Source organism: Aethina tumida, chromosome 3 (assembly GCF_024364675.1).
Source record: "Aethina tumida isolate Nest 87 chromosome 3, icAetTumi1.1, whole genome shotgun sequence".
NCBI lineage: Eukaryota > Metazoa > Arthropoda > Insecta > Coleoptera > Nitidulidae > Aethina > Aethina tumida.
The window spans coordinates 23,625,170-23,651,652 of NC_065437.1; the positions used below are offsets into that span (position 1 = coordinate 23,625,170).

General features: G+C 23.7%; 1 protein-coding gene across 2 annotated transcripts in view; it reads right to left on the reverse strand.

Moving 5' to 3' along the window:
• The window catches only part of LOC109608673 (uncharacterized), a 134,845-nt gene extending 108,416 nt beyond the window's left edge, over positions 1-26,429 (reverse strand). For both annotated transcript variants that reach the window (XM_049965598.1, XM_049965597.1), the window contains exons 1-2: positions 25,275-26,429; positions 24,585-24,839 (exon numbers count right to left, since the gene is read on the reverse strand). In XM_049965598.1, the coding sequence (XP_049821555.1) occupies positions 24,585-24,839; positions 25,275-25,295 (276 nt within the window). In that variant the 5' untranslated portion in view covers positions 25,296-26,429. The remainder of the gene's footprint in view (positions 1-24,584; positions 24,840-25,274) is intronic.
• Between the last annotated feature and the right edge of the window lie 54 nt (positions 26,430-26,483).

A 26,483-nucleotide genomic window follows, 5' to 3' on the forward strand; every position in this document is an offset into this window, starting at 1 on the left:
TACATGTGTGTGTTACAAATTGCTTTTTGTCCGAAGTAATTATCGATTTCTTTGCTTTACATCATTTGTTTCATCCTTACATCGTATCTGAGTCGAGTCTGAGATAAAGTCATGCCTTGTAAGTGTTCAGAAAAAGCAATAAAATATTTTTCGCCATTAATTTTACATACAATGTAATAAAATTACGCGAACTTTCTAGTGCAAATTATAATTCCACGGTAATGAAGAGTAATTAAAAATAAAATTCATTAACTAAAATTTACAAAATTATACATACTGCAGTAATTTAATTTCTAAATAATTTGTATTCATGTTATAAACACCGGAATAACGTAAACTATTTCAGATATGAAAATTATTTTTAATTAACGTTTAACATTGTCTGCGTATATTTTAAAACTATTCTCCAAGCAAAAAGTCGTATTGATTTCTTTCCAGACTCGGTTTATGTCAGCATTTTATTTCCGTTGAGCCTTAAAGTAACCGGCATAAATATTATATTAAAGTGGATTTAAAAGGACATTGTATTATTGTTTACCAACAATGTTTATTGACCATAAATAACAGCTTAACCATCCATAATCATGATTTCAAAAAATAAAGTAATCATTCAAAATTATAATATATTTCTGAAACTGAAAATTTCAGTAATTTAACTTAACTTAACTAAATAATTAGTTTTTTCAGCTGGCTTAAATATTTCTCAGAATTTAATATACTACCTCTTTGTTTGAAATCTGATATTGCCCTTTTATATCTTGAAAGTCTTCTTTCTGCAACAGCTCGGAGTAATATTGATTTCTTTTCACGTAAACATTTTGTTCCAAACGATCTTTGTAAAATTGTTAGGCAAATGTTAACCTTGCTTTAGAATATAAGCCACAATTGTTTTAAAATATCGTTACATTAATTTAGTTACACTATAATTAAATGTAAATTGTGCACAATCAAGTAACTATTCACTCTCATTACCTAATAATATTAATACTAGGATACACAACAGTACAGCAAATACATTATCTGGTTTGCAGGTAAATATGTGATAATATCCTTGGTTTATTCAATCGGATTATGGGAACAAATAGATTAGACTAAAAGTTCGACATTGGATACGTAACAAATATTCGAATAAAATATTGATTACGGCTTACAATGCAATTCAATTTTATTGCTGCGAAATGGATTTGAAATTTTTGTGAATTGAATTATGTTTTAAAATTCGATAAAACACTCCGAAATCACATTGCAAAACAGAGCGACGCAGCATTGTATTATTTGAATGATGTATCCATATTTTAAAATTTACTGTGTCAATATTGTCAAACCGTTGATTTAGTTAAATAAAAATATGGCTTTTCAAATATTTTGTTTGACGTAAGGTTCATTTAATATTTAATGATTTTTACACGCCCATTGTATTCGGCTGAGAAATTACTTTACGTATTACAAATCAAAATCGAATTATAAAAGTTTTTATTTAAAAATCGTTGAATAATAGCAGCATTTAAAATTATTTTTACGTGCAAGTTGTAAAGTTCACAATAATGATTGTAAATGTGTTTTCGTTTTTATTAACGTTGTTTATTGCCTTTTGAAAATATAAACAGAAAAATTGAAAAAACCATCACAGCAAAATTGTTTGTTTGAATAAAATATTTTAAAAGTTCAATATTTATCAACACACATTGCCAAACCGTATTTAATTAAATAAAAATGTTTTGCGAACTGAATCGTTTAATATTGATTTAATAATTTGCAATGAACTAATAAACACTGTAATTAATAACCATGAAAATTTGTTTCGTTAACTTTAATCATAAAATGAAATTTAATTAAATTATCTGGATCAAATCAAAAACACTGTATTAGTATCCAATATTATTATTTTTTTAATTGCATTTCAAATTTGACATGCAAATTAGTTTTAAAATATTACATACAGTGCGAAATTGTTTAATTAATATGTGAATTTGTTTTAAGAATATTAAACTCAAACTGAAATTAATTAAAAATTATATTATAAATGCAAATTAAAAACAAACCAACGATAAATTTTATGAAGCTATGTGTATATTCATATTTGGAGAACGACGAATAATATTAGTATTCAAGCGAGTAATCAAGTTTATTTTATCATATGCATTTTACATTTAAACATGGAGCTAGCTGATATTATTTTTATTATATATCTCCAATAAAAAATATAAATATGAGTAAAAAATTTAAATTAAAAATAAAAAAATTTCATGAGAAATTATTTTATTTTATTATCAACTGAAATTTAATAAAATTGTTCAAACATGTCATTTTTATTATTAATTTAACAACAAATTAAAAATTCCGATGGCACATAACCAAAAAATGTTTTAATTTTATTATTGAAGTTACATAACTGTTGTGAAATCATTTATTTTAATTGAAATATACAATTTTAATAAAATTGTTTCGAATTGTTTTGGTTCCCTTATTATTTAATACATTTCAATGAACTATGAATATGAATAAATCGAATTTATTTTCAGCAGAATTTGTTTTATTATAACTAAATTCATTAATTATTGTTAATAATTATATATCATTACTAATTATAAACTGAACTTTAATTAAATTTAGCATATGCAAATCAAAAACATATAAATGAAGTCAAAATTTATGAATTTAATATTTATTAATAAAACAAACGCTATTGATTTAATTTCATATAGATTTATTGTTCATAATTCAAAGTTACTTTGTATGTATATAATATAAAATGTAATTTAATTTTTAATATATTTTTTCACAATAAAAATAAATCATAATTTTGTAAATGTGAATTCTTTATTTTTTATAAGTATTTATTTGATTGCAATATTAAAAATAAACTGGACTTTGATATAAATGTATGTATGTATTGATAGATAAAAATTCATATTTCTAAACAGTTCAACAACAGTATCAGTGAAGTACTTTATACTCAAGGAAAAATCAAATTTAATTTTCAACCAGCAAATTTAAATCTAATTTATCATATAATTTATTCATTCATGAATATAAATAAATACCTAACACATAGATATCAGTAAATATACTTTATACTAAAGGAAAAATAAGTTTTCTTCCAACAAATTTTAACCTTAATTTATCATATAATTTATTCATGTTAATATAAATAAATGCCTAATATATAAATGTGTTTTCGTTAGAAATAATAATTTTCTCATTAGATAAATTTGACTGCCTCTTTTGAATGCTTGTGGAAACAGTATAAAGTGTCCCAAAGCCCAGTGCATTATTTAAAAGCAGGTATAATTTTAACAATCCCCTTTGAAACACGTTTTGCCTCCCCGACCATTAGAGGCCTCGTGAAATCATTCAAAAACCCTCGTCGATATGAATGCTTCATTTCTCCATGAAAACCGTCAGAAATTCTTGCGACACACCAATTTATTTAAACTTAGTTAATAAATTATTGATAAGATTTCTCTGTGTGTTAATAATAATACAGAAATATCTTCACTTCGAAATTGATTATTTATAAAAGTAACTTACAACAATACAGCGCAACAATTACTCAGAATAATAATAATAATAAATACGCAATTTCGACACCATCATCATAAATCATTGAGCTGATCACGGCATTATTTTTCCAACGTGTTTCTCTTTATCCGCTTTTTGTGTCGTTCATCACAAAATAATAAAAATCCGTATTGGATGCGTTTGCCACGTGAAGTAAAATGAACATTGTGAAATTGAAAACATCGGTCGTGAAACTATCTCTGTGTGTGTGTGTCTTTTTGCAATTTATTCGCAGCCAACGCCGAAAATTACCAGGGGAAATGCGAAATTGTAATTTTAATTGGAATACTAAATTATTTATTGCGTTTATGCCCGTTGTAGTTCGAAAATCGAGCAACACGTTCATTTTGTTTTTATATTCACACCATTTTTTTAAATTTATTTAATATATTAACCAAATAGACGATGAAAAAAGCTGTATTCGATACTAATTACGTAGAATGGATAATTCTAAATGCATAAAATATCATGTAATTAAAGAAAAAAACATTTCTAAAAATTAATTACACTAATTTACAGCAAGAATATAGAAACTTTCTTTTACACACATTTAGGGTAATTCGGATATGCTGAACGAGTGTTTAATTATTTTTTTATTCGGCCCACTCACGTAAATAATGAAAAATTTATATTTTTCAGTTAATCATTTTTCTTAATTCAACATCCAGAATAAAATCCCATAGAGGTGTAGTTCGTTAGAAAGGTGGGTAAATTATGCATCCAAAGCTACCTGATTCGTTTGGATCTGAAAGAAATAGTTGAGTTGAGTTGAGTTGTAGAAGGTCCAAATTTCATGGAACTTACGACGAAATTTCGAAATTTGATGATGATGATTGTTTTCCTCAACAATTAATCTGAGCACCCCAAGTTTAAAATTTTTAATCGATACTTATTTCAATGACAAATATTGCAAGCTGAGACTGATCAAGATCAGATACATATGAAAATATTGATAGAAAAAAAATACACAATTATTTAAATATTTATGTTTTACCTATCTCAAATGAGTAAATAACTTGAATGTTGAATCTTTTCGTTTGTTGATTTAAATCAGCAAATAGTGGAAAAGAAAATAAATGTTGTCTTATTTGAACCTGGAAATCAAAATTATATATTTTGATATGATATTATTATTGTTTTTAAATATTATTGTGTTTTACATTTGTAATGATACGATAATTTTCTTTAAGAAATTGACATATTTATATTGTACCATTTATATGTTGGAGTCCATTCCAATTTAACTTTCTGGTAATATAAGAAATTATAAGGAATTTTAATTAGTCATTTTTTATCAGCTTACACTGTTTACATGAATGAATAATTTTGAATTTAAGTAGCAAACATACCCTAGTTTATTCTTTCTATCATAATATTTTTACTTTATATCCAATATTTATCTACTAGGGTACTTAGATAAACATAAGATTAAAAATATAAATCTTGAGTTATTGAAAGTATGAGTTATCTGTCCTAAAGGTAACAATCAAAATATAAATTAGAAATATTTAATTATAATTAATATAATAATTAATCTGTTTAATCAATTTTTTAGACAAAATCAAATAAGTGTTTAAATTCCGACTCTACAATTTATTATTTAATTTTAGCATTAATCTTATTTTTTTTTTAAATAAAATCACATATAAGATAAAAAATCTTTTTTAAAATTGACTGAATATAAATTAGAAAAATTTAATCATAACTTAGTCCTTTATTCAATTTTTTAAATATAATAAATCAAAGCTAACTAAACAACTGTTTAAACTCTGATTCTACAGTTTTAATTTCTGCATTTATCTTATTTTTCTAATTAAAACAAATAAACTCTCTCTGTAAGATATTTGAAAAGCTTCATGTGTATTTTATATATATATATATATATATATATATATATATATATATCCTAAAATTATATCAAAATATAAATTTAAAACAATTAATTATAATTTGTTTCTATAGTTTATTATGCAAAAGGATTTATGTGAAAACCGTGAAAAAATTTTATGAAATTTGAAATTTCATCAGCTCCAACTCAACATTTTCATTCCGATAGAAATGAATTATGTACCGTTGGACGCGTAATTTAATCGCCTTTCTAATGAAATATTATTCATCTCAATCGAGCTTACAGTTAATTTTCGACGTCGCTATAAGTAAAATGATAATCCAACAAACACAAATTTACCATTAACCAGGTGAATAGTCAAAATAATAAATGAATATGACATTTTCACCTGAATTACCTTAATAAATTGTAAGGGAAAATATCTATACTTAAAAAATTGAAATTTTTAAACCAGTGTTATTATGTTAATTGAGACTATGTACTTTTTGTCTTATATTAAAATATAAATTAATAATGAAAAAATTTAGAATAAATTAAAACAAAAATTACAAAAAATTATACTTTATCACATTTAGTAGTTTATAATTTAATTTAAGAATTAATTAATAACAAAACGTATTGTAGAATTATAATTACGTTCAATTATATAATAAATCAAGAGAAAATTATCTAATTTACATTTAAATAAAACTTTAATGCACATGTCCATTGAGAAATGAAATTGCGTTCAAAAATCAATATTACGTCTCCCATTCAATTTTATGCCTAATACAAACGCACCCTAGGGCTTTTAAACTGTTTATACGTATCTCCATCTCGACTTATTCGAGTTACAGTTTCCGCCTTTTAAGTCCTGTGCTTTTTCATGATTATTTTTTTTTCCTTCTGTCCTCTCACACGAAGTATTTTGTTTGAAGTAATGGCGGTTTTTATTTTCGCATTTCGACGATCGTTGTTCCCAGTCGTTTTCCACACGTCGTCCAGATTTATGAATAATAAAAACGGACGATAGTTTCATTCACGTCGCGGCGAAATTAGTTACGAGGCGGTTTCTGTCACTGTTACGTTTTTGTTTGTCGGACATGTTTGTTTTGTGAAACGGAGTACAGTACTGAGTTATTTAAGCTTTGTTATGTATTTACTCCACATATGTGTACTTTATTAAAAATTACACACTGAATAATTTTATTTTTTTAATAATAATTAGTATACTTAAATCTTATTATTCACTTTATAAATAAATAACCTTATTTATAATATTCTGCAAAAACTTTTTACAATTAAAATTATTTTTAATGTATAGTTTTATGTTGTTTATGTTTTATGTATGTTTATTATGTTAATAAAATAGCTTGAACTAAAATTTTTTTATGAATATTTGTATGGTATTTAGCACTATCATGTATTTTAAATTAAAATTAATTTATTTTACACATTTTACTCTATAATTGTCAATTACTATTAATACTAATTTATTTATAAATAATTTGACTTACCAAAAACATTTTTTCAGTTAAAAAAGAAAAGCAATACAAACCTGAAAATATAAAAAATATATTAATTACAATTAAAATTTAATTAAGAATTTCCAACCAACAATATTTTTCTTATATAAATTAATTTCCCCATAAAACACGAGAAGATACACGTAAGAAGCATTAAACAATAATAAATAAATAACATGATTTCTTGAAAAATTAATTTATAACTAATGAGCCATTAATCGTTAAAAAATTCGTTGCTTTCAATATTGCATTCGATGTTCTAAAATCAATACTACAATTTAAATACTATGAAATGCATTTTAGTTTTAGGGTGATTGAAAATGCATAACAAAGTATTGCAGTTCTAATTGTCGACTCATAAAATAACCTAATATGTGTTTTCATTAAGTATGACATTGATTCGAACATTTTAAACTGATGAAATTAAATTATTTACATTTTAGTAAACGGATTTTATTCCATTATAATATAGAATATTTTACACTGGCCCCATAGGAAAAAGACATTAATTGAAGTAAATTAAAATTAGTATGCAGGAGCCTTCGTTTATTCTTATCGCGTTATTACTACTTCCTGTTATTATTTTAGCTGGGTCAAATACTACTTATTACATTAATGCAGTGTATAAGACAAAACCATAGGAACTTAAGATAATCGAAAATTATAATTATATTATATTATTATTAATTTGAAAGGTTTTTTGTAGGATGTAATTTATGTGGTTAAAAGTAAACTTTGTGCTTAGTTATTTTTAGATGATTATAAACAAAATGATGAGACATATTTATGCCGGATATTAACAAATTGATTGGGATGTGTGTGTATGGCAAATATATTTTTTATATGCCACTGGTCTACTTTAATTTTACTTACGAACGAAGATAATTACATAAAAATAATTAATATTATATAAATTAAAATTAGGTAAAATTTCTCAATGTTTCATCATTTTCATAAACTATATTTTAAGGTAGCAATTATTATTTTCGTGTTCAACAAATTCTAAATCATTTTTAACTATGTTTAAATTTGTATGCGTCATAAATAATGAGAAAATTATTTTAATATTTTTAATATCACACAAATAATAAAACAAAATTTATCAGATGATACTTTATCATTTATGCAATTAATACAACAGATACATTATTTATTATCATTTTTGTTTATTATTATCTCTTCTATCTATTGTTTTGATGAGAAAATATGTAAAATAATTTATATAACAAATTGTTGTTAATCAAATAAAAAGTTATACAATTTTGTTGTTTTCTTTGTTCTTGATATATAAATAATGTATTAGCAATATTATTAAAAAAATATTTATTACATAATCAATTTATTGTTTATAATTTGTAATTTTGTAAATTTTGAAGAATATCTTTTATTAATTTGGACATTTGAAATTGTAATAATAAAATAATTTAATATTTTTAAAAACAAATTTAAATTAAATACTAAATTTCGTAAAAGATTCTACAAGTTTCAGAATAATACAATCACATATATCTAACGTATATCTAATATGTAAAAAATATAATAAAAGAATGATAAAAATAAAACTACAACTTATCATTCAATATATTATTATTGTGTACAAATATTGTCATACTGTTTCCTTTTAGATTACAATATAGAAAATACATTATTATTTCACAATTATATGGTCACCTTGAAAATGATTATATAGTAGTAACGTTTAAGATACTAATATTCAGTTTTGTTTAATAATTGACACACAAATATTTTAACTAATCTTATTTAAAAAATTAATAATGTTCAACAGATCTATTCTCAAGTAAAAAAATATATATTACATATTTTTGAAATATTTATTACGTGTATATTTATTATAGCCAGGTCATAAAATCCATCCCCTGATAACTATTAGAAACACAACTAACAATTCTGAAGTAAACGAGTTATAAAACTGCTTTCTGTTATGTAAATATTGATCTTAAATACCTATTTTCTGTAGGAATATCTAATTTTTAAATAATAAACACTGAATAGTTGTTTTCACATAAAATGAATTACTCATATCTCTGTAACTACTCACCCTATATTTTAGTCAGCAAAATAACATTGAATAGAGAATAAAAATTGTTGTGAAATTGAATAAAATTGACAACGCTTTACATTATATTCGAGGTTGACATCTTCAACTTACCACATTCAAAAGTTCACTCATTGAACAGGTCCCAAATGATTAAGTAATATATTTAAAAAAAAAATAAAATTGTTAATTTAAATTTATGAAATTAAAAATATTTAGCTTAAACAATTGATAATAACTAATTAACTTAAAAACAAAAATTAAAATTTTGTCAAATTTAAATTATTAAGCTAAAAAAATTAAAAACAACCATTTAAATTAAAATAAAAAGTTAGTTAAATTTATAAAATTTAAAATATTAAGCTTAAAAATTGAATATGTATAATTTTATTAAAAAAATTATAAAATTATTTATATAAATTAGTAAATTTTAAAATATCAAGCATAAAAAATTAAAAATAACTAATTAAATTTAAATAAATTAAAATTGTTATTTTAAATTTACAAAATTTAATATTAATTAATAAAATTTAAAGTAATTAACATTAAAAAATTAAAAATAAATATAAATTTATTAATCTTGTGATAATAGTGATAATATAAAAATACAATAATGTAATAATATTAATATAAATTCATAATATTATTAGTTTTGTAGCACAAAAATGTCTGTTTTAATAAAACTGAAAAAGTTTATCACGAATTGGTAATTTCAAATTCAAATTTCGAAATATTTTCCGCTACCCATAGTCACAAAATGCACGAAATGAAATTGAATAGGCCCGTATGGGGGATCGCACGGCGAGCGGTACAGTCCCGACATAAACTAGTTGAACACACGAACATAAATCATTCGAAAGTTAACGTAAAAATGAAATGTATATTTCACCCAGTAAACACGTGTAGAGTTTAGCTTCCCTCTCCGTCCTACCAACGTTACCAATATCCCCCCTTTCGTAAAAAACAGTTCGTCGACATCGGCTCCACCCGTTTCGAATAATCCACCGTAAAAATGCCCCGCACAAATAAATAAATACTTAATGATATTCATTATTCGCGAACGATTTGCATTCATCTCCGGTTCCGTCAATATTTATTTACACGTCCCATTTCGAATTTTCGTTAAACGGATTGCGTACCAATCGGGAGATGAATCGAGATTGATATTCACGTGTCGGGTAAATAAATTCGGCCAATTCATCGGATCGATCTTCGTACACATACTAATTGGACGCATTTTTAGACAATGCGTATCGTCCCTTTCAAAAATATTTTTGTTGTGTGACGGAAATCGGTTCGTCACCTGCGTATACGAGAGAGAGCGAGAGCGAAAGGTCAACTGGAGCCGTTTTATTTTAATTATAACTACATAATGAATTATGACATCACGTTTGAAACAAAAGAATTGCCAAGATAAACGGATGAACGTAAACAACCGATTAACCATTTGGTAAATATTTGAACGTCCCGCCCCGGGTCAACTGTGATTTGTTATTATTATTTTTAATTCGAAAGAGGATTTTTGACGTGATGCTCTCCTTGTGATTTTCGAAAATGTCCGCATTAATTAATGGGGCTATTAAACTGGAATTTATGTATTACAAAAATCCTTGAAGTTGTATTAGCATACACGGTCGATTTGTCAGAATTATTATTGCCGTCATTAAGGCATTTTCACATGAAGCCTTTAGCAGAAATGGGACGAAATTATCACTTATGTCAAATATCAATCAATACTTTTATTTTTCCGTTCCTTTAGTACCAATTTATTGAGATTTAACTACAATAAATTAAAATAAATTCGTTAATAAAGAATAATACAATTATTTATTAACATAAAAGCAGGTTTACGAAGTCATCATTTACAAAACAATAGCTATTTTTAACATTAATGACAATGTAAAATATTAAAACGTACTTATAATCTTAACATTGGCACACCTTGTTTCTGGTAACAGCCTCAAAGAGTTTATGTTATTTGTGTAAAATGTTTTCAATTTAACATATAATTTAGTATACTTACATTGATAATCATTTTATCAATAATGATAACAAGTAACTTAAATAAATTGCACCAATTTTGTTTCAGACAGTGATGATTTATTATGATATTTATGAAACAGAAGATTTTTTTTACAGATCTATAATATAATACTTATTAATGATTGTGCACCGAAATTATTATTATTATTAGTAAAAATAATATATCTTATATCTTTATTCATAATTATACTTTATATCTAATTTTTATCAATAAAATTTTTATTAATTCTTATAATTAATAAATTTTATTTTAAAATGAGTGATTTATAGGAAAAATATAATTAATACTATCTAATTTCCATAGGCAATATAAAATAACAATTTCTTCAAGGTTATACGTACTTTTTACGTAATATTTTTTTTAATTCAATAAGCAACTACTAAAATTATTTATTTTTAATATTAAAAAATACTTGAAAATAAAAAAATGTCATTAAAACGTCAATAAAGGAATTGTCCAATATTAATAATATTGGATAATTGGTATTTACTGATATTTTTACTACAAAAAATTTATAATATTTAACTTAAAAATTTAAAAATAAAATGGGAGTAAAAATTAAAAACCAATTAATTTAAAAGAATAAATAAATGTGTTAATTTAAATTCATAAAATTTAAAATATTTAGCTTAAAAAATATTATTTAATATTATTGTATAGATTTAAAAAATTTATAAATTGAAAAAATTAAAAAAGTATATTTTTTGGAGCAAATTGTTTATAAAGCGAAAGTTATTAAGTCACTGATTGTAAAAAAATAAATGAAATAATTATTACTATTTCCAAATCTACTTCAGTCAATTTTTTAAAAATATGTTTAATATTTCTCATATTTATATTACACAAGCTCACAGGCTCATATTTTAATTTTAACGTTTCTTCAATAAATATAATTTGGAAAGATGAATAACAACTAAGTCATTTCATTCTATTTTTAAATGAATAAATCAAGGTGGAAATGTTCAGGTGACTAGTGATTATTCAATACGTGCACCAACATTTAATACTATATTAAATATGTCAATCTTGTTTAATTTATTCACATATTGTAGCAATAAACACTGATTTTTTTTATTGGCAAGATATTATTTGTTAATTTCAGCATCATTATTCACCACAACAACATTAAACTAATAATATCGTTGAGAAAATCGTTGAGCTATTAAAAGAAAGTGCGTAAAATATAGTAACAGAAATTATGTAATTATTTTATAGTTTTTGAGTTATAGGTGAAAAATGCTTGTATAAAAATAATAAACAAGTGAATGCATTATATTGAATTTTAAAATTTTAGGTCAGAGATGCATTCACATATTCGTGAATATGAAAGTAACGGAAATAATGCTTTTCTATCTTAAAAATCTATTTTCTCATTTCATATTTAACTAACTAAGATAAATGTAATCAACGGAAACTTTTCGTTTGTTAGTTAACATAAGTAAGTTCCCGCAACCATTTTAACTTTTATCTATCGTGTTTTAATAATGATATAAATATTGTGTTACGTAGCCCAGATAATAAATGTCAGAGAGATGTCGGATATGTTCATTTTCAAGTGAAACTTTAGATTAAAACATATCGTGTTTACAAGGAAATATCTATTTTTATTTAAATTTTATTTATTTTTAATTAATTATTAATAAATTTATTATTCTCCCTTTTTATTTTAATTAATTTATAAATATTTATTATATATTTTACTAACTTATTAGAATTAACTACAATCTTGAAAATATCATAATATTAATATTTTTAACATTTTACCATACAAAAACGTACACTAAAAATGAATTGTTTCTACTACATATATAGTATGTAACATAAATGATCAATATAAATTAAATTACTGCAAGGAATTTGTAGTAATGACGTTAATAACCCAAATTTTTCCGAAATAGTGACTAGGTAATTATTTTTAAATTACTTTAATATTAGTATGTATTGAAATACGTTTATCAAGAGTTTTGAAATATTATGATTCTCATGTCTGTAATTTCTAATGTTAAAGATTATCGTCTAAAAGTATTTTCCTGTCAAAACATTCATTGATATAATTAAATTTTAATTATTTTTATTTTCTATTGAGGAAGTGAATTTAAATTAATTATTTTTTTATTTAAAATTAGTATTTTTTAAATATTTTTCGAAATAATTATAAAATTTTGATAAACAGGATATGAAATTAATAATTTAATTTAATAATATACTCTATCGCATTTATAACATGAATTTACTAATACCACATATTGGCATCCAATGTTTTTTCCAAAACACTTAATTTTAGAATAGTTATTTAAGTGTTTCTCAGAATATTAGAAAATTATGACGATAACAATTATAATAAAATAAAATAAATATTTGTGTCATAAAAACGTTTAAATACAGAAATTATTTTTTAACACATTAACATAATATAATGTTTATATTATATATTAGTATTTATTGAAATAATGTAACAGCTATAAAGAACTTTGATTCTCTAATTTTCTTATATTAACTTAAAATAACAATATTATCATGTAATTTTAAATATGTATTAATTTAACCTTATTGATACATTAAATACTTAATTTTAGAATAGTTATTAAAGTGTTTCCCCGAATATAAAATTATCATAATATTGATAATAAAATTAATAAATATTTACTTAAATTAAAACCTTTAAATATAGATACAACTTTTAAATAAAAATAAAAACATAATAAGATGTACTGGACTTTATTTTTAGTATTTATTAAAAAAATATAACAGTTATCAAGAGTTTTGTAATATAATGATTTTTAAAGTTAAAATTAATTTAATTTAAATTAGAATATTATCACCAAATTTTTAAAAAAAATGATATTTTTTTAATAAGATTTAAATAAATATTTTTTTATTTTTATATACTAAACATTAGATATATATTAAACATTAAATTTAGATTAGTTATTTAATTTTTCTAAAAATATTATAAAATTTTGAAAGTTTCATTCAGTATTTCAGTATAATGTGATAATAATAATTTGGTTTAATATTTTATTAAATTCAATATTTTTTCTCTAAAACATATAATATTGGAAAAGTTTAATTAGAAATAATTAATTTTAGAATAGTTATTTAAGTGTTTTTCAGACTATTATAAAATTGTGACGACAATCAAAAAACAAATTAAATTATATATTCATGAAATAAAAACTAAAAGTAAAAAAAGATTTATACTTTTCGTGTTGATGTATTGATATCTTAATATATTTAATATTTTTTAATATTTTATTTGAAATACTTAAATTTAGAATAGTTTTTCTAGTGTTTCTCAGAATATTAATAGAAATGATGATGATAATAATAAAATAAAATAATAATAATAATAAAATAAAGAAATTAAATATTTAAGAAATAAAAACTTATATACAGAAATAATTTTTAAATAAACTCAATAATATAATAAAATGCACTTTACTTTTAATATTTATTATTATATTCATGTTTTTCATGTGTTTTCTAAATTATTTTGATAATTATAATAAAATTAATAGTAAAGTAAAATAAATATTTATGAAATAAAAACTTAAAAGCAGAAATAATTTTTATATAAACACATTAACACAATATAACGTAAGCATGTAATAACATTGTCAGTATTAAATTAGTAAATATGATTCTTTTATTACACGACTTTTTTCATTACGTTTAATTAATCCGTACAAATCCGCATACAAATTAGCGCAGACCAAAATGAAAAGAGCAAACTGAAGTGAATTTCGTAACAAAACATGACGTGCAGAGTCGCTTAATAAATTATATTCGCGTACCGACGCAGATGGCATAAACTGTAACGGTCTATTTTAGCATTCTGCATTATTTAAAAACGTAGAAAAACCGATAGTCGGACGCAACAAAAAAAAATTAAAATAAAATACGAAACTAATTTATTTTAAGAATGGACTAATCGTATGCGTCGCCACAAAATCTAATTAGTGAATTCCACCAGCCACGACATGCACCTGTGCAACGGCGACGACGACGACGAATTTGGAAGAACGGAACGGCGGAGAAAGAATGGAGGAACGGACGCGGTGAATTACGATAAATTTCGGATATAGAAATAATAACGTCACATATAAAGTAGAAAGAGAAACAACCAGAGTGGGATAATCTTTGTAAACCGGCTCAAGTGTGGCTCCACGGAGCGAAGTACGGGCCGCCGTCCTAGCGAAGCGGCGCAACGTCTAGGCGAGCATCCACTGTGTGGCACAGCCACTGCGGAATCGCATTACCATAAAGATAAACCCGATTGCCGAGTAAATTTTGATAATAAACATATCAATACATAAATTTCTGTTTTATAAGTGTTTGTTTATTCCGCGTGCGATAATCTATTAGGAGTGATTGCTTCGAGATGTACTGCGATTAACAAGTGGCGTTTTCAATTTAATTGATTGGATTCCATTATTTCGTTTTGGGATTAATTAAATGTGAATGATATTTTAAAAAATTCAATTTGATTTAAAAAATTATGGTTGTTAAAATGTTTTTACTTAAAAAAATGAAAGTGACCTACTTTAATTGTAAATTTCTGATGTTAGTTTATATAAATGTTGTGGGAAAGTTTATTAAGTATTGAACTATTGTCTATTAAATCTTCCAGTGCGGCAGAACTTGACTTGCCAAGAAAATGGTTCGCCCAAGTCTCTGAGTCATCAAATAAATTACAAAATAAGTATGAATGTACCGGGTGGCCAAATAGGGGGGATTGTTACCCATATCTTAGAATCCATTAATAGAATATATATAAAAATTATCTACTTAATAAAAGTTGGCCTAGAAAACAACGCAATGATGGTCTAGGACTTAACAGGAAATCAATTTTTGTGTGCACATCTATATTTTTATGTATATATCTATAAACATAAAAAAATTAAACACTGAAAAAGATAAAAGTCGTAATTTCAATTTCGTTTAGTCGATAAACTTAGCATCAAAAGAGAGAGATTTCTTTAATTTATCTTATACATTTTATACCTTTTTTATACATCCTCTCTAATGGCGGACTAATATGAACATTCTAAAAGATGACAAATGTTGTAATGTTAATTTTATAATGTTTAAAAATCCCTTCAGAGATTTTTTCAAAAGAATATTAGCTTCTATAAATTCTCACTTAAAGGCAGTGTCACAGAATTAGCGATTCACTCCAAAAATTCAACTTAACGAACTTGGTCCAAAAATTTGACATTCTTGCCAACTAATTAATTTCATTCCAGTTATTAGAAATTGAAGATGGAGTCCAACTATAGTTATTTTTTTATATTTTTAATAAACAAAAAATATTTTTTGTTCACATTTTTTAAATAATTTTTATAACAGAAGAGAATAATAATTATTCACTAATTAAAATTAATAAATTACTTTTTGAAATTTTATTTCAAACATTAATTATAAATATTTTAGGAATTTAAAATTAAAATTTAAACTAATAGTTTTTTTGGTATTTCAAATAAATCATATGATAAATACATATTAACTGTTTAATTTAAAATAACTAGATACATCTAGAAAATTAATTACTGTAAAACTGTTTAACTATGTTATTAAAAATATCTTGATATATCTAGAATAAATAGAGATAAAAATATTAATCACAATATGTATTAAAAACCATTTCAGTAATAGTTATAAATATGTGATTAATTTACAATATATTTTATTTCTATTTGAGATTTTTTTATTATTTTAACCAATTATTTCAAATTACATAAAATATATCTAATTCCAAAGTTCTACAATAATTTATCAAGAATTAAATATATTTACATTTCGTATCTGTATTTCTAAATTCCATATAATTTTAATATAACCACTTAAATAAAACAGTCATTTGCCTTGATAAGGAAAAAAAGTATCTGTTATTTCCTTGATATATTTTTTCAGTTTACACATTTTAATAACTTCTTTCAATATTAATTTAAATTAAATACTCAAACTTTTGAAAATATATTAAAAATGTATATTTAATTTAAATATCAAAATAACAAAAAACAAATAAAAACTAATTTGAATACAACAAAAATATAAAAAAATAAATAAAAATAATATAGGTTTTTATGAGCTAATAAAGTTTTATATATGTAAATCTTATTATACTATTTAATTTTTAATTGGTTAATAACAAATAATTACGTATTTTAAGGTATTAAAAATGTTAATAAATTTTGTCTAGTAACCTCCAAATTAAATACTATAAACCAATGATATATTTAAAAATATTAATAACCATCATTTCAATTGCTTCCTCTAATTTTTTCATTTAGTAATAAATTAATTAAAAAATGAGCAACAAAATATTAATAGTTATTTCAGATTTTAATATTTAGTTGTTCGAAATAATTAAATAAAAAAATAGTTTTTTTAATTTAAAATATGTATATATAAAATAATTATTTTTAGTATTTATTATATTTGAGTCTGTATAATATGAATATATAATATATTAGAAATCAACCTTTAATTTAAATGTCAAAATGAGACAAAAGGAATAAAAACTAATTTGAATACAAGAACAAAAATAAATAAAAATAATATAGATTCTTTATTAGTTAAAAAAATATATATGTAAATCTTTTTAAAAAAAAAAATAATTTTTAATTGGTTAATAAAAAATAATTATTTTAAAATATTAAAAATGTAAATTTTGTAACCTTCAAACTAAATACATATCAAGAATTTTAATTCATTTCAATACAAATGTTATTAAATCAATTTTAGTTCAGTAAATTTAATGAAAATTTAATGGAATAAAACAAATGTAACTTTCAAAATTCAACAATTTAGAAAGATGGAAAAAACGCACTCAATAAAAGCATAATAAAAAGTTATGATGTTACGTGTTACTTAAAATTATCTCGACAATGATTATACACAGCGACCTCAATTTTACAAGCATTCAAATATTTCATGTAACTGTATTGTGTTTAAACTACAACTTTTATCAAATAATTTACATGGCCACCATTTTATTCGAACATTCACGTTAACACACAACCATCCATTGTGTTTAAGCTGAGCAACAATTTCGAGAGCAGCCAATATCAAAATCATTAACCGTTAAGTTTATGATAAGACGATTTTGTTGTTTTATCAATAATTTATGCGAAATGATTTTGTGTAAAATATGTAGAAAGTAATACTGACATGGATTTTAACAGTATTCCGTTCTTGTGGAGGTCTAATTTTAAAACGAACTGCGAAACCGGAATGTACTTGAGTCACAGTCAATTAAATCTCGCCTCTTCCCCTCGCCAATACTAATGTAAACTCTAAAACAATTACATTAATAAAACTAATTATTTTTCTTAAATTAGAAATGTCCCCCAAGTACCTGTGTGTGGCACGATTTTTTTTATTAACATTAATCAAAACACTGTGACCTTGATACAACAAATTCCACTGAACTCCAATGAACTATATGTGAGCTTTAAATAATGCGAATAATACATAACAATAATAGAGATATTCGATTTTTTAATATTATTAATTAGTACGTGTTGCGTATGCAAAATAATTTCATGAAATAGGAACAATTTTCTCTGAAAACTATATAGGAAGTGAAAGTATCAATTCACATTCTTGACTTTAAATTTATGTTCGTTTTAATATTATATATTTTTTTAACTATTAAATTCAGCCTTTTGATATTTTAGGAAAGACTCGTAATTTTTTAAATTAAACGCTAACGAATCGTTAATTTCATTGTTCCTTTTCAAATTCGTTATCGTTTGGTTTTTAAATAAATCGACTGGGTATTTATTATGTGTGTCATTATATTATCGCAGTTATTTATACTTTTAAAATGTAAATCTACAAGATAAAGGTCAGACATTCGGTTACGATAAATTGACTACTGAATAAGGAAAATGCACAACAATCAAATTAATTAGGTATATAAATATTGAAAAATACGTTGATTATTTGAATGAGTTTAATATAACGAAACAAACAAAGCGACCCACAATAATTTCTATAAATTCCATTAAAATCGTTCAATAAAATAAATAACATATGAATATTATATTGAAATTGTAATGAAATTTTCGTTGCAGTCGCTGCACCAAATAATATTTTTCCGCTTTAGAAAAATGAATTAATAAACGATAAAATAGATAAAAAGTTTTGGCAAATAAACCGCATTCGCGATAACGTCAAATAGATATGATTAAATATAAAGTACGGTTGAATTTCAACAAAAATCGGGGAAACATAAAAATGAAGCGAATTGAATTTTATCTACGCTTATCTGCGATATGTGTTTAATTTTATTTAAACGATATAGAGGAAATATTCGAATAATTATTTGAAAGTATCATACACAATGACTTGTTACAAACTAAATTAATTATTTGTGGAAAAATACTTATATTATCTACAAAATTAATTACATAAGTATTTAATACAAAAAAAACAGTAAGTAATAAAATACATTGTAGACTAAACAAATATTTGTCTAATAAGTCTAACCTTAAATAATAATGATAATTTATATTTTTAATATTAATGCAGAAATTATTAAAAGTAAAATAAATTTTATAAAGAAATCTGCTATTAAAGGTAATTAACTTTTTTATTTTGACGTCAATTACCGAAACATTGTAAATTTTTGCTTTTTGTGATATAAAATTAATTGTGTATTATATTAAATTATTTATTAGTCAATTTTCACTTATACGTATAATTGACAATTTAATTTTCTTAAATTACGTTTATATGGTTAATTTTTTCATTTTGGTATACATTTATAAATATGTAATATAAAATTGTGTATTATCAAATTACTTCAAAAATGTTAAACATAAATTTGTATTTTAAATTATGTGTTCGTCAGTTTTCAGTATATTTAATTTAATTTTACTATTATTGTCAATTTAATTTTTTATTTTACATAAATTACGAAAATATTGTTAATTTTTCCTTTTGCAATATATTTTTAAATACGTAATATAAAATTGATTATGTATTAAAATAAATTGTTATTAAATTACTTAACAAAATATTAAACAAATATGTATTAAAATATATATTATATTCAAATATTATTAAATTATTTAAAATAGGCAAAAAATTTGATGTTTTAAATTATTTATTTGTTAGTTTTCAGCACATTTAATTTAATATTAATTTCAAAACCATTAATGAAATGCAAAACAAATCATAATTATTATTTTTAACCAATATATTCAACAATTCCGTTACTAAAATACAATTGTTTCACAATATTTGGCAATGAATTTAATTAAAATTAGTATACTTATTTTTAACTGCGTCGTAAATAATGTAGATATTCTAATTAATTAATTTTTAAATAAGTGTACACGTTAATTTATATTTTAAATTTGATAATGGAAATATTTATGGGGGCAGACATTGCCAAAAAAATGTTATTTATGTTGTTTCGATAGGAGGAGGACAACCAAAATAAATACAATACTAGTGTCCAAAAATAATTAAGGTTTAACATATAAAAATGACCAGAACCCATAGAAATGTTGTAACATTGTCACAAAAGACCGCATTATTCATAATGTTATTACCAAACAGTAAAAAAAAATATCGTTATCTCTTCGTAATTCCTCGATAAATCAGCCACGATAAATAATCGTGTGTCTTATTGAATCCGCAGTGCGAGCCGAGAACGGTTACTTATTATCAGTCCCGAATAAAATAAATACATTCGATGCATTTGGATGCCATGTTTATTTTAAACGCTCGAGTGTGGCCAGATAAATTCCATTTTTATTTATTAACATTGGGAAAAAATGTACGGGTCGGTGTGGACGTGAATCACTCCGTGTTTCGTACGTTTCGCGCATGTTTATCCGGTCGAGTCGATTGCTTGCGAGAAATGTGAACGTTGATATTTGTCCAAAAGCTGGTTTTTGTCTCTCGCACAAATTAAAACCGCATCCTTTCTATTACGTTTGTTCTCGATGAAAACGTTCTATTTTTTGTTTAGTATTATTGTTATTTATGACACGGAATTTGAATTAATAATACTGTTTGTAATATGCTTCATTGCTAAAAATAAGCACAATAATTAAATTAAATACGTATTGTGAACAAATGTGTTATGAATGCTAAATAATTTTATTAAAATGAACAAATCCAAGTATTTTTTCCTTTGGTAATTTTTCATTATATTTGTTTGCTTTCTACATGGAATTTAAATTAATTATATTGTTTACATGTGTAACTAATGACTAAAAATAAATGTTGTATTAAAGGTGATTGCTAAATATTCATTGTGAAACGTACGTCGTATTTGTAACCTAATTTTGAGTTTTTGTTGAAAATTATACGTATGTACGTATAAATATAGTTCCATAGTTGATTTTAGTTTGACCTAAAATAACTGAAACGTCAATTATAATTGACAATAATAAATTTATTTCATAATAATTTAAAATTATTTTGAATAATAATTACTAAAATAAATTAATTATTTTGTAGTTTTGAAAGTATGTATTAATAATTTCATTTTACAAATTTAAATATTAAATGCCGACAAAAAATTCATTAAAAATCTAAATATATAACCACAATATATTTTCGCTTTTAATTAATACTTTTACATTTTGCGTTGATTAATTTTATATGAAAATGTGTGAAATTTGCTACTTTTAACAGTTTTGTTCTAAAGAATTGAGTTATATTTACACTACTGGTAAAAAACTTTTCTTATTGTAAATTATAAAATTATTTTATTTTTTTTAATTCCTTAAATTAATAAAATCAATATTAAAATTAGCACAAAAAATATATGTTTTTTGTAACTTGTTATTAATCAATTAAATTTAACATGCAAATATATAATAAACACCACATATTTATTTTGGAAAATAACTAAATTTAGTTGAATGAAAGTATAAATTGGCAATATTCCAATTTTTGTATTCTATTTAAACAGACTCAAAGTATAAATCGAAAAACTTTTAGGACTAGTTCATAAACGTAATATTCTTTTTCTATGAATATTTTTTTACATTATTCTCAGCAATGTTTTTTGTGGATTTTATGGAATTGAATTCAACAAATTTAGTTTATAAAATGCATTTACTTTGTCCATAAATACATCTTAATACTGTTAGTATTTATAATTATATTATATTTCTGACAAATTTTTACAATTTATTTTGAACCGTTATTTATAATTACATAATTAAATAAAAATTTAATAATTATATAATTAAAAAATATCTTCCATATTTTAATTAGCTAATTTTCTTTAGTATTTTGTCAGTATTTAATATATAATATTTTAGCAATAATTTTTAAATGCAAACTTGTACTTCCTATACAATTTTCCAGTTTATTTTGGACAGTTGTATATAATTACATAATTATCTTAAAATTTTCATAACTGTAAAATATAATATAAATATTTAATTTATAATAAAAACCTTAATTAAGTTTAGTTTAAAAATTACATTTTAAAAAGTAAATAAATGTTATTCAATTGAATTGAATATAAAAAAATGTATTGTACCTTAAGACAAATATACAAAATTAATTTTCTCTATTCATCAATAATTCTTACATCCTTTTCTGTAGTATTTTGTGTATACTTTTCTCTAAATAGATTAATTATGTTAAATTTAAAATTTAGATTTCAAAAAATGTTATTCAATTGGATTAAATATTATTATTTTATTTATTTTGTAAATTAGGCCTAATTTTTTAATTTTTTTTACCCATGAATAATAATAACTACTTTTAAATGTAAATTATCTTATTTTTATAATAAAATTGTATAGTTTATTTTATTATATTTTATTTATAATTTCATAATTAACTTTAAATTTTCTAATTATACAATATAATACAAAAATATTTATTATAAATTAACCTCAATTATGTTTAAATTTCAAAAAATAATTAGAAGTTATTTAATTGTATTAAATATTAATTTTTTTGTATATTTAAGCCTAATTTTTCTTTTTTTACCCATGAATAATTTTTTGCCTAATATATAATATTTTGGCAACTACTTCTAAATGTAAATTTATTTATTTTTCAGATTATTTTAAACATATATAATATAATATAATTACATAATTATTTAAAATTTTCATAATTATAAAAAGTAAAAATATTTATTATAAATTAACTTTAATTATGTTTAATTTAAAATTTAAATTTTAATAAATTAATTAAATGTAATTAAATTTTATATATACTAGAACTAGTTTATAAAACTAATTTCCTTTAACAATGAATAAATTTTTACATAATTTTCTACAGCTTCTGGTATGTATTTATATACAATATTTTAGCAATTATTTTTAAATATATTAATAATAATTCCAATTTTTATAATAAAATTTTCCACTTGATTCTAAATAGTTAGTTATAATTACGTAATGAACTTAAAATTTCCATAATTCAATTAATAAAGTGCTATTAATATTTAATTTATAATTTATAGTTTCACAAATATTTAAGTTATTTAATTGAACTGAAAATAATAAATTTTTATCCATACATTTTCAAAACAATTTATCGACATATTCTGCGTTATCTTGTTTAACTTTATTCGTAAATATGTTCGAATTATCAGAAATTATATTAACTTAATCTATTTGTATGAAATGTGAGTACGTCAATATAATTAGTTACTTTTGTATTCTCAAATATCTTATCGTTACGTGTATTATTAGTTAATTTATTGATTTATTTTTCTGGTGTGTATTTACCAAAAATTAATAGTAGTTCAAATTAATTAAAGTAAATAATGTAACTTAAAATAAAATCAAATTAGAATACAACAAAGAATTACCCACTAAAAAAGAACATTAATTCCGTTATCAGTATGTAAATATGTAAATTATTCACACACAATGAAATTATTTAAAAACGCCTGAACAAAAACGATCAATAAATACAGTCAAGGATTGATGGAGTTACAATTGTGACACAATTCATACCATTTTGTAATTAGCAATGGAATGAATAAAAAAAAAATGACCTATCACATGAACAACACACTTCCTTATCTCCCCAACATAGAAAATAGTTATTGAATATGTATTAAGCAAACATTGTTGCGTCCCCTCCTCGACACTCGACTCTTTATCACAAATCCCGTCCGTTAATTTCATTAATAGAACCGACCGTGTTTAATTATTTAATTAAAAACGAACGATTCACGGTAACATAATAAAAATAATAGACCGCACTCGTTCGTGTGGGATAAAATCGATAAAAATAAATACTTAACTCGCAGAGAAAATGGACAAGAGGGTGAATTAATTCGGACAATGTGTGTAAAAGCGGACAGGCTGGTGTGCGGTGTGCGAGCCGCACGCTCCACTCGAATTGTAGACAGAACAATCGCCTTCCAAGGCTTCATTTACATTAAAAATAGTTAAAAAGTGATTTATAATTAAATGACGTTCGCAATCACAAATCCGTGCATTAAACGAGCGTCGCCGCACTCGTACCCGCCCACCAACAATAATAATAATAATAATAAAAAAAACAGTCGACCGCACAATATAAAAATTGAATTGAATGCAATTAGATTAATATTTTAATCACCTCTCCATGGTCCATCCGGCCTTCCGGCGTGTTCTCCGGCAGAAAGTACAGTCTGAGACTGGCCAACACTTGTTCACTATTTTTATCAATCCATAACAACTGCAATTCACCAATGCACAACAGATCCGAGTCGATCCACAATTTAACAAAGAAAAACTCACTCAAAGTCACTATGCGTCCGACACCGTTTTTCGTGTACTTGAACGCCTTGTAGAAGGTGTAGGGTCCGTGCTGGCCGCAGGGTCCTCCTACCAACTGTCAATCAAACAATTAAAAAATATGCAATTAGTCGGGTGCGATTTGTTTGTTATTAATTGTTTAATTTAAATAGTTGCGGCCGAACGGGACCGAAAAGTCCCCAATTCGACGTTCAAACGTTGCATTTAAATCCGGTCTACCGATTTAATATTTTTTTTTACTCCGATGAATTTATATAAATTATCGAAAATAAACGGATAAATTATTGGAAATTTTATCGTAAATTGTCGGCCGTCTTGTCCAAAAAACCGTGCGACAACATAAAATTAATTTCGTACGTGTGTGTGTAATTATGGCAATTAATTAATTAATATTTATAGAAAGCAACAATAACAAATGCCGATTTAAACGGGACGCGGTCAACGGAAAAATGTCATGTTTTCGGCAAAATGTGCCCAACAATGTTATGCATCACGTGTGCAATTTTCATACCTGTACATAATTTTTATCCATTTTTTTATTCACAATTAATCACAGAGCACTCCACAACAGCACGCTGACACCATCGTCTACTTTGTATTTACTCTAATTATATGACGTCACGATACAGAGCTATTCGTAAACGATCGCTTTGGTCCGATAGATCTCGGCTGTGCTGGCGCTTTACGAATAAATGGTAGGAGTAGAGAGATACACAAAGAAATTGACATTGGGCAGAGTCGGCGGCCCCCGATGTCCGTTGCCTGTTCCGCCTCTACCCGGCTGTTCCTGCTTAAAAAGTGAAAACCGTGATGTAAGTGTGCAAAATCCATCGACCCCCCCGTGGTTGTTGGCGCGGTGCAGTAGAAATTTGAGGTTGCGCGAGTTAAGTATGTTCGTTCGTAATCGTTGTAAAGTAAAAGTTTCGTTTGTTGTTGTGTTTTCGATTGTTCTTCTTATGACGTGCCACCGGCGGATTTAACAATTTCACGGTTTCATTACCGTCGGGACTCCTGTTTTATCCCGGGTCCTTTTCCCGTTTCGTTTGTCACAAGTATACGTTGACGTGTGTCACGTGTGTTGAGCGTGGGTTTTGTTGTGGTCGGTAAGTCAAATTGTCGGATTTTGTAGATGAAACTGTTGTGACTTTTTGATTTTTCGCATTAACGTTTGTTAAATTTGAACTGTCTAAATGGCAGCGTGTTATCTGTTTTATTTTTATGCGCAAACGTCAAAGTCAACGTACAAACAAATTTGACAGATGTTTCAAATTTAGTTGTCAATTAACGTACAAATTTTATCCTAATACTATACAAGACAATTTCTTTTTGTACATTTATCTTATTAGTTGTTTCGAATTATTCAGTGTAGATTTATCAGTTATGAATATTAAATATTTAACCAGGTAAACGTTTTGCTATGTTGACATTTACTTTTGGTGGCAACGTTGCCATTTTTAGGTTATACACAACAGATAAATTAAAAATTTTCTAACCAATTAAGTACAGCAGTTTTTCTATGATATGTTCGATAATATTTTAAATAATCACATCAAATTCTTTCACTGATTTATGATAAAAAGATAATGGCATTATCGATTAAAATTTTCATGTAAAGTATAAAATTTTATTTAAAATTCATATTTCTTATTTGAATTTAATATTTTAGATGTTTATAGAATATATTTTTAATTTATGTAAGGAAAAACATGTTAAATAAATA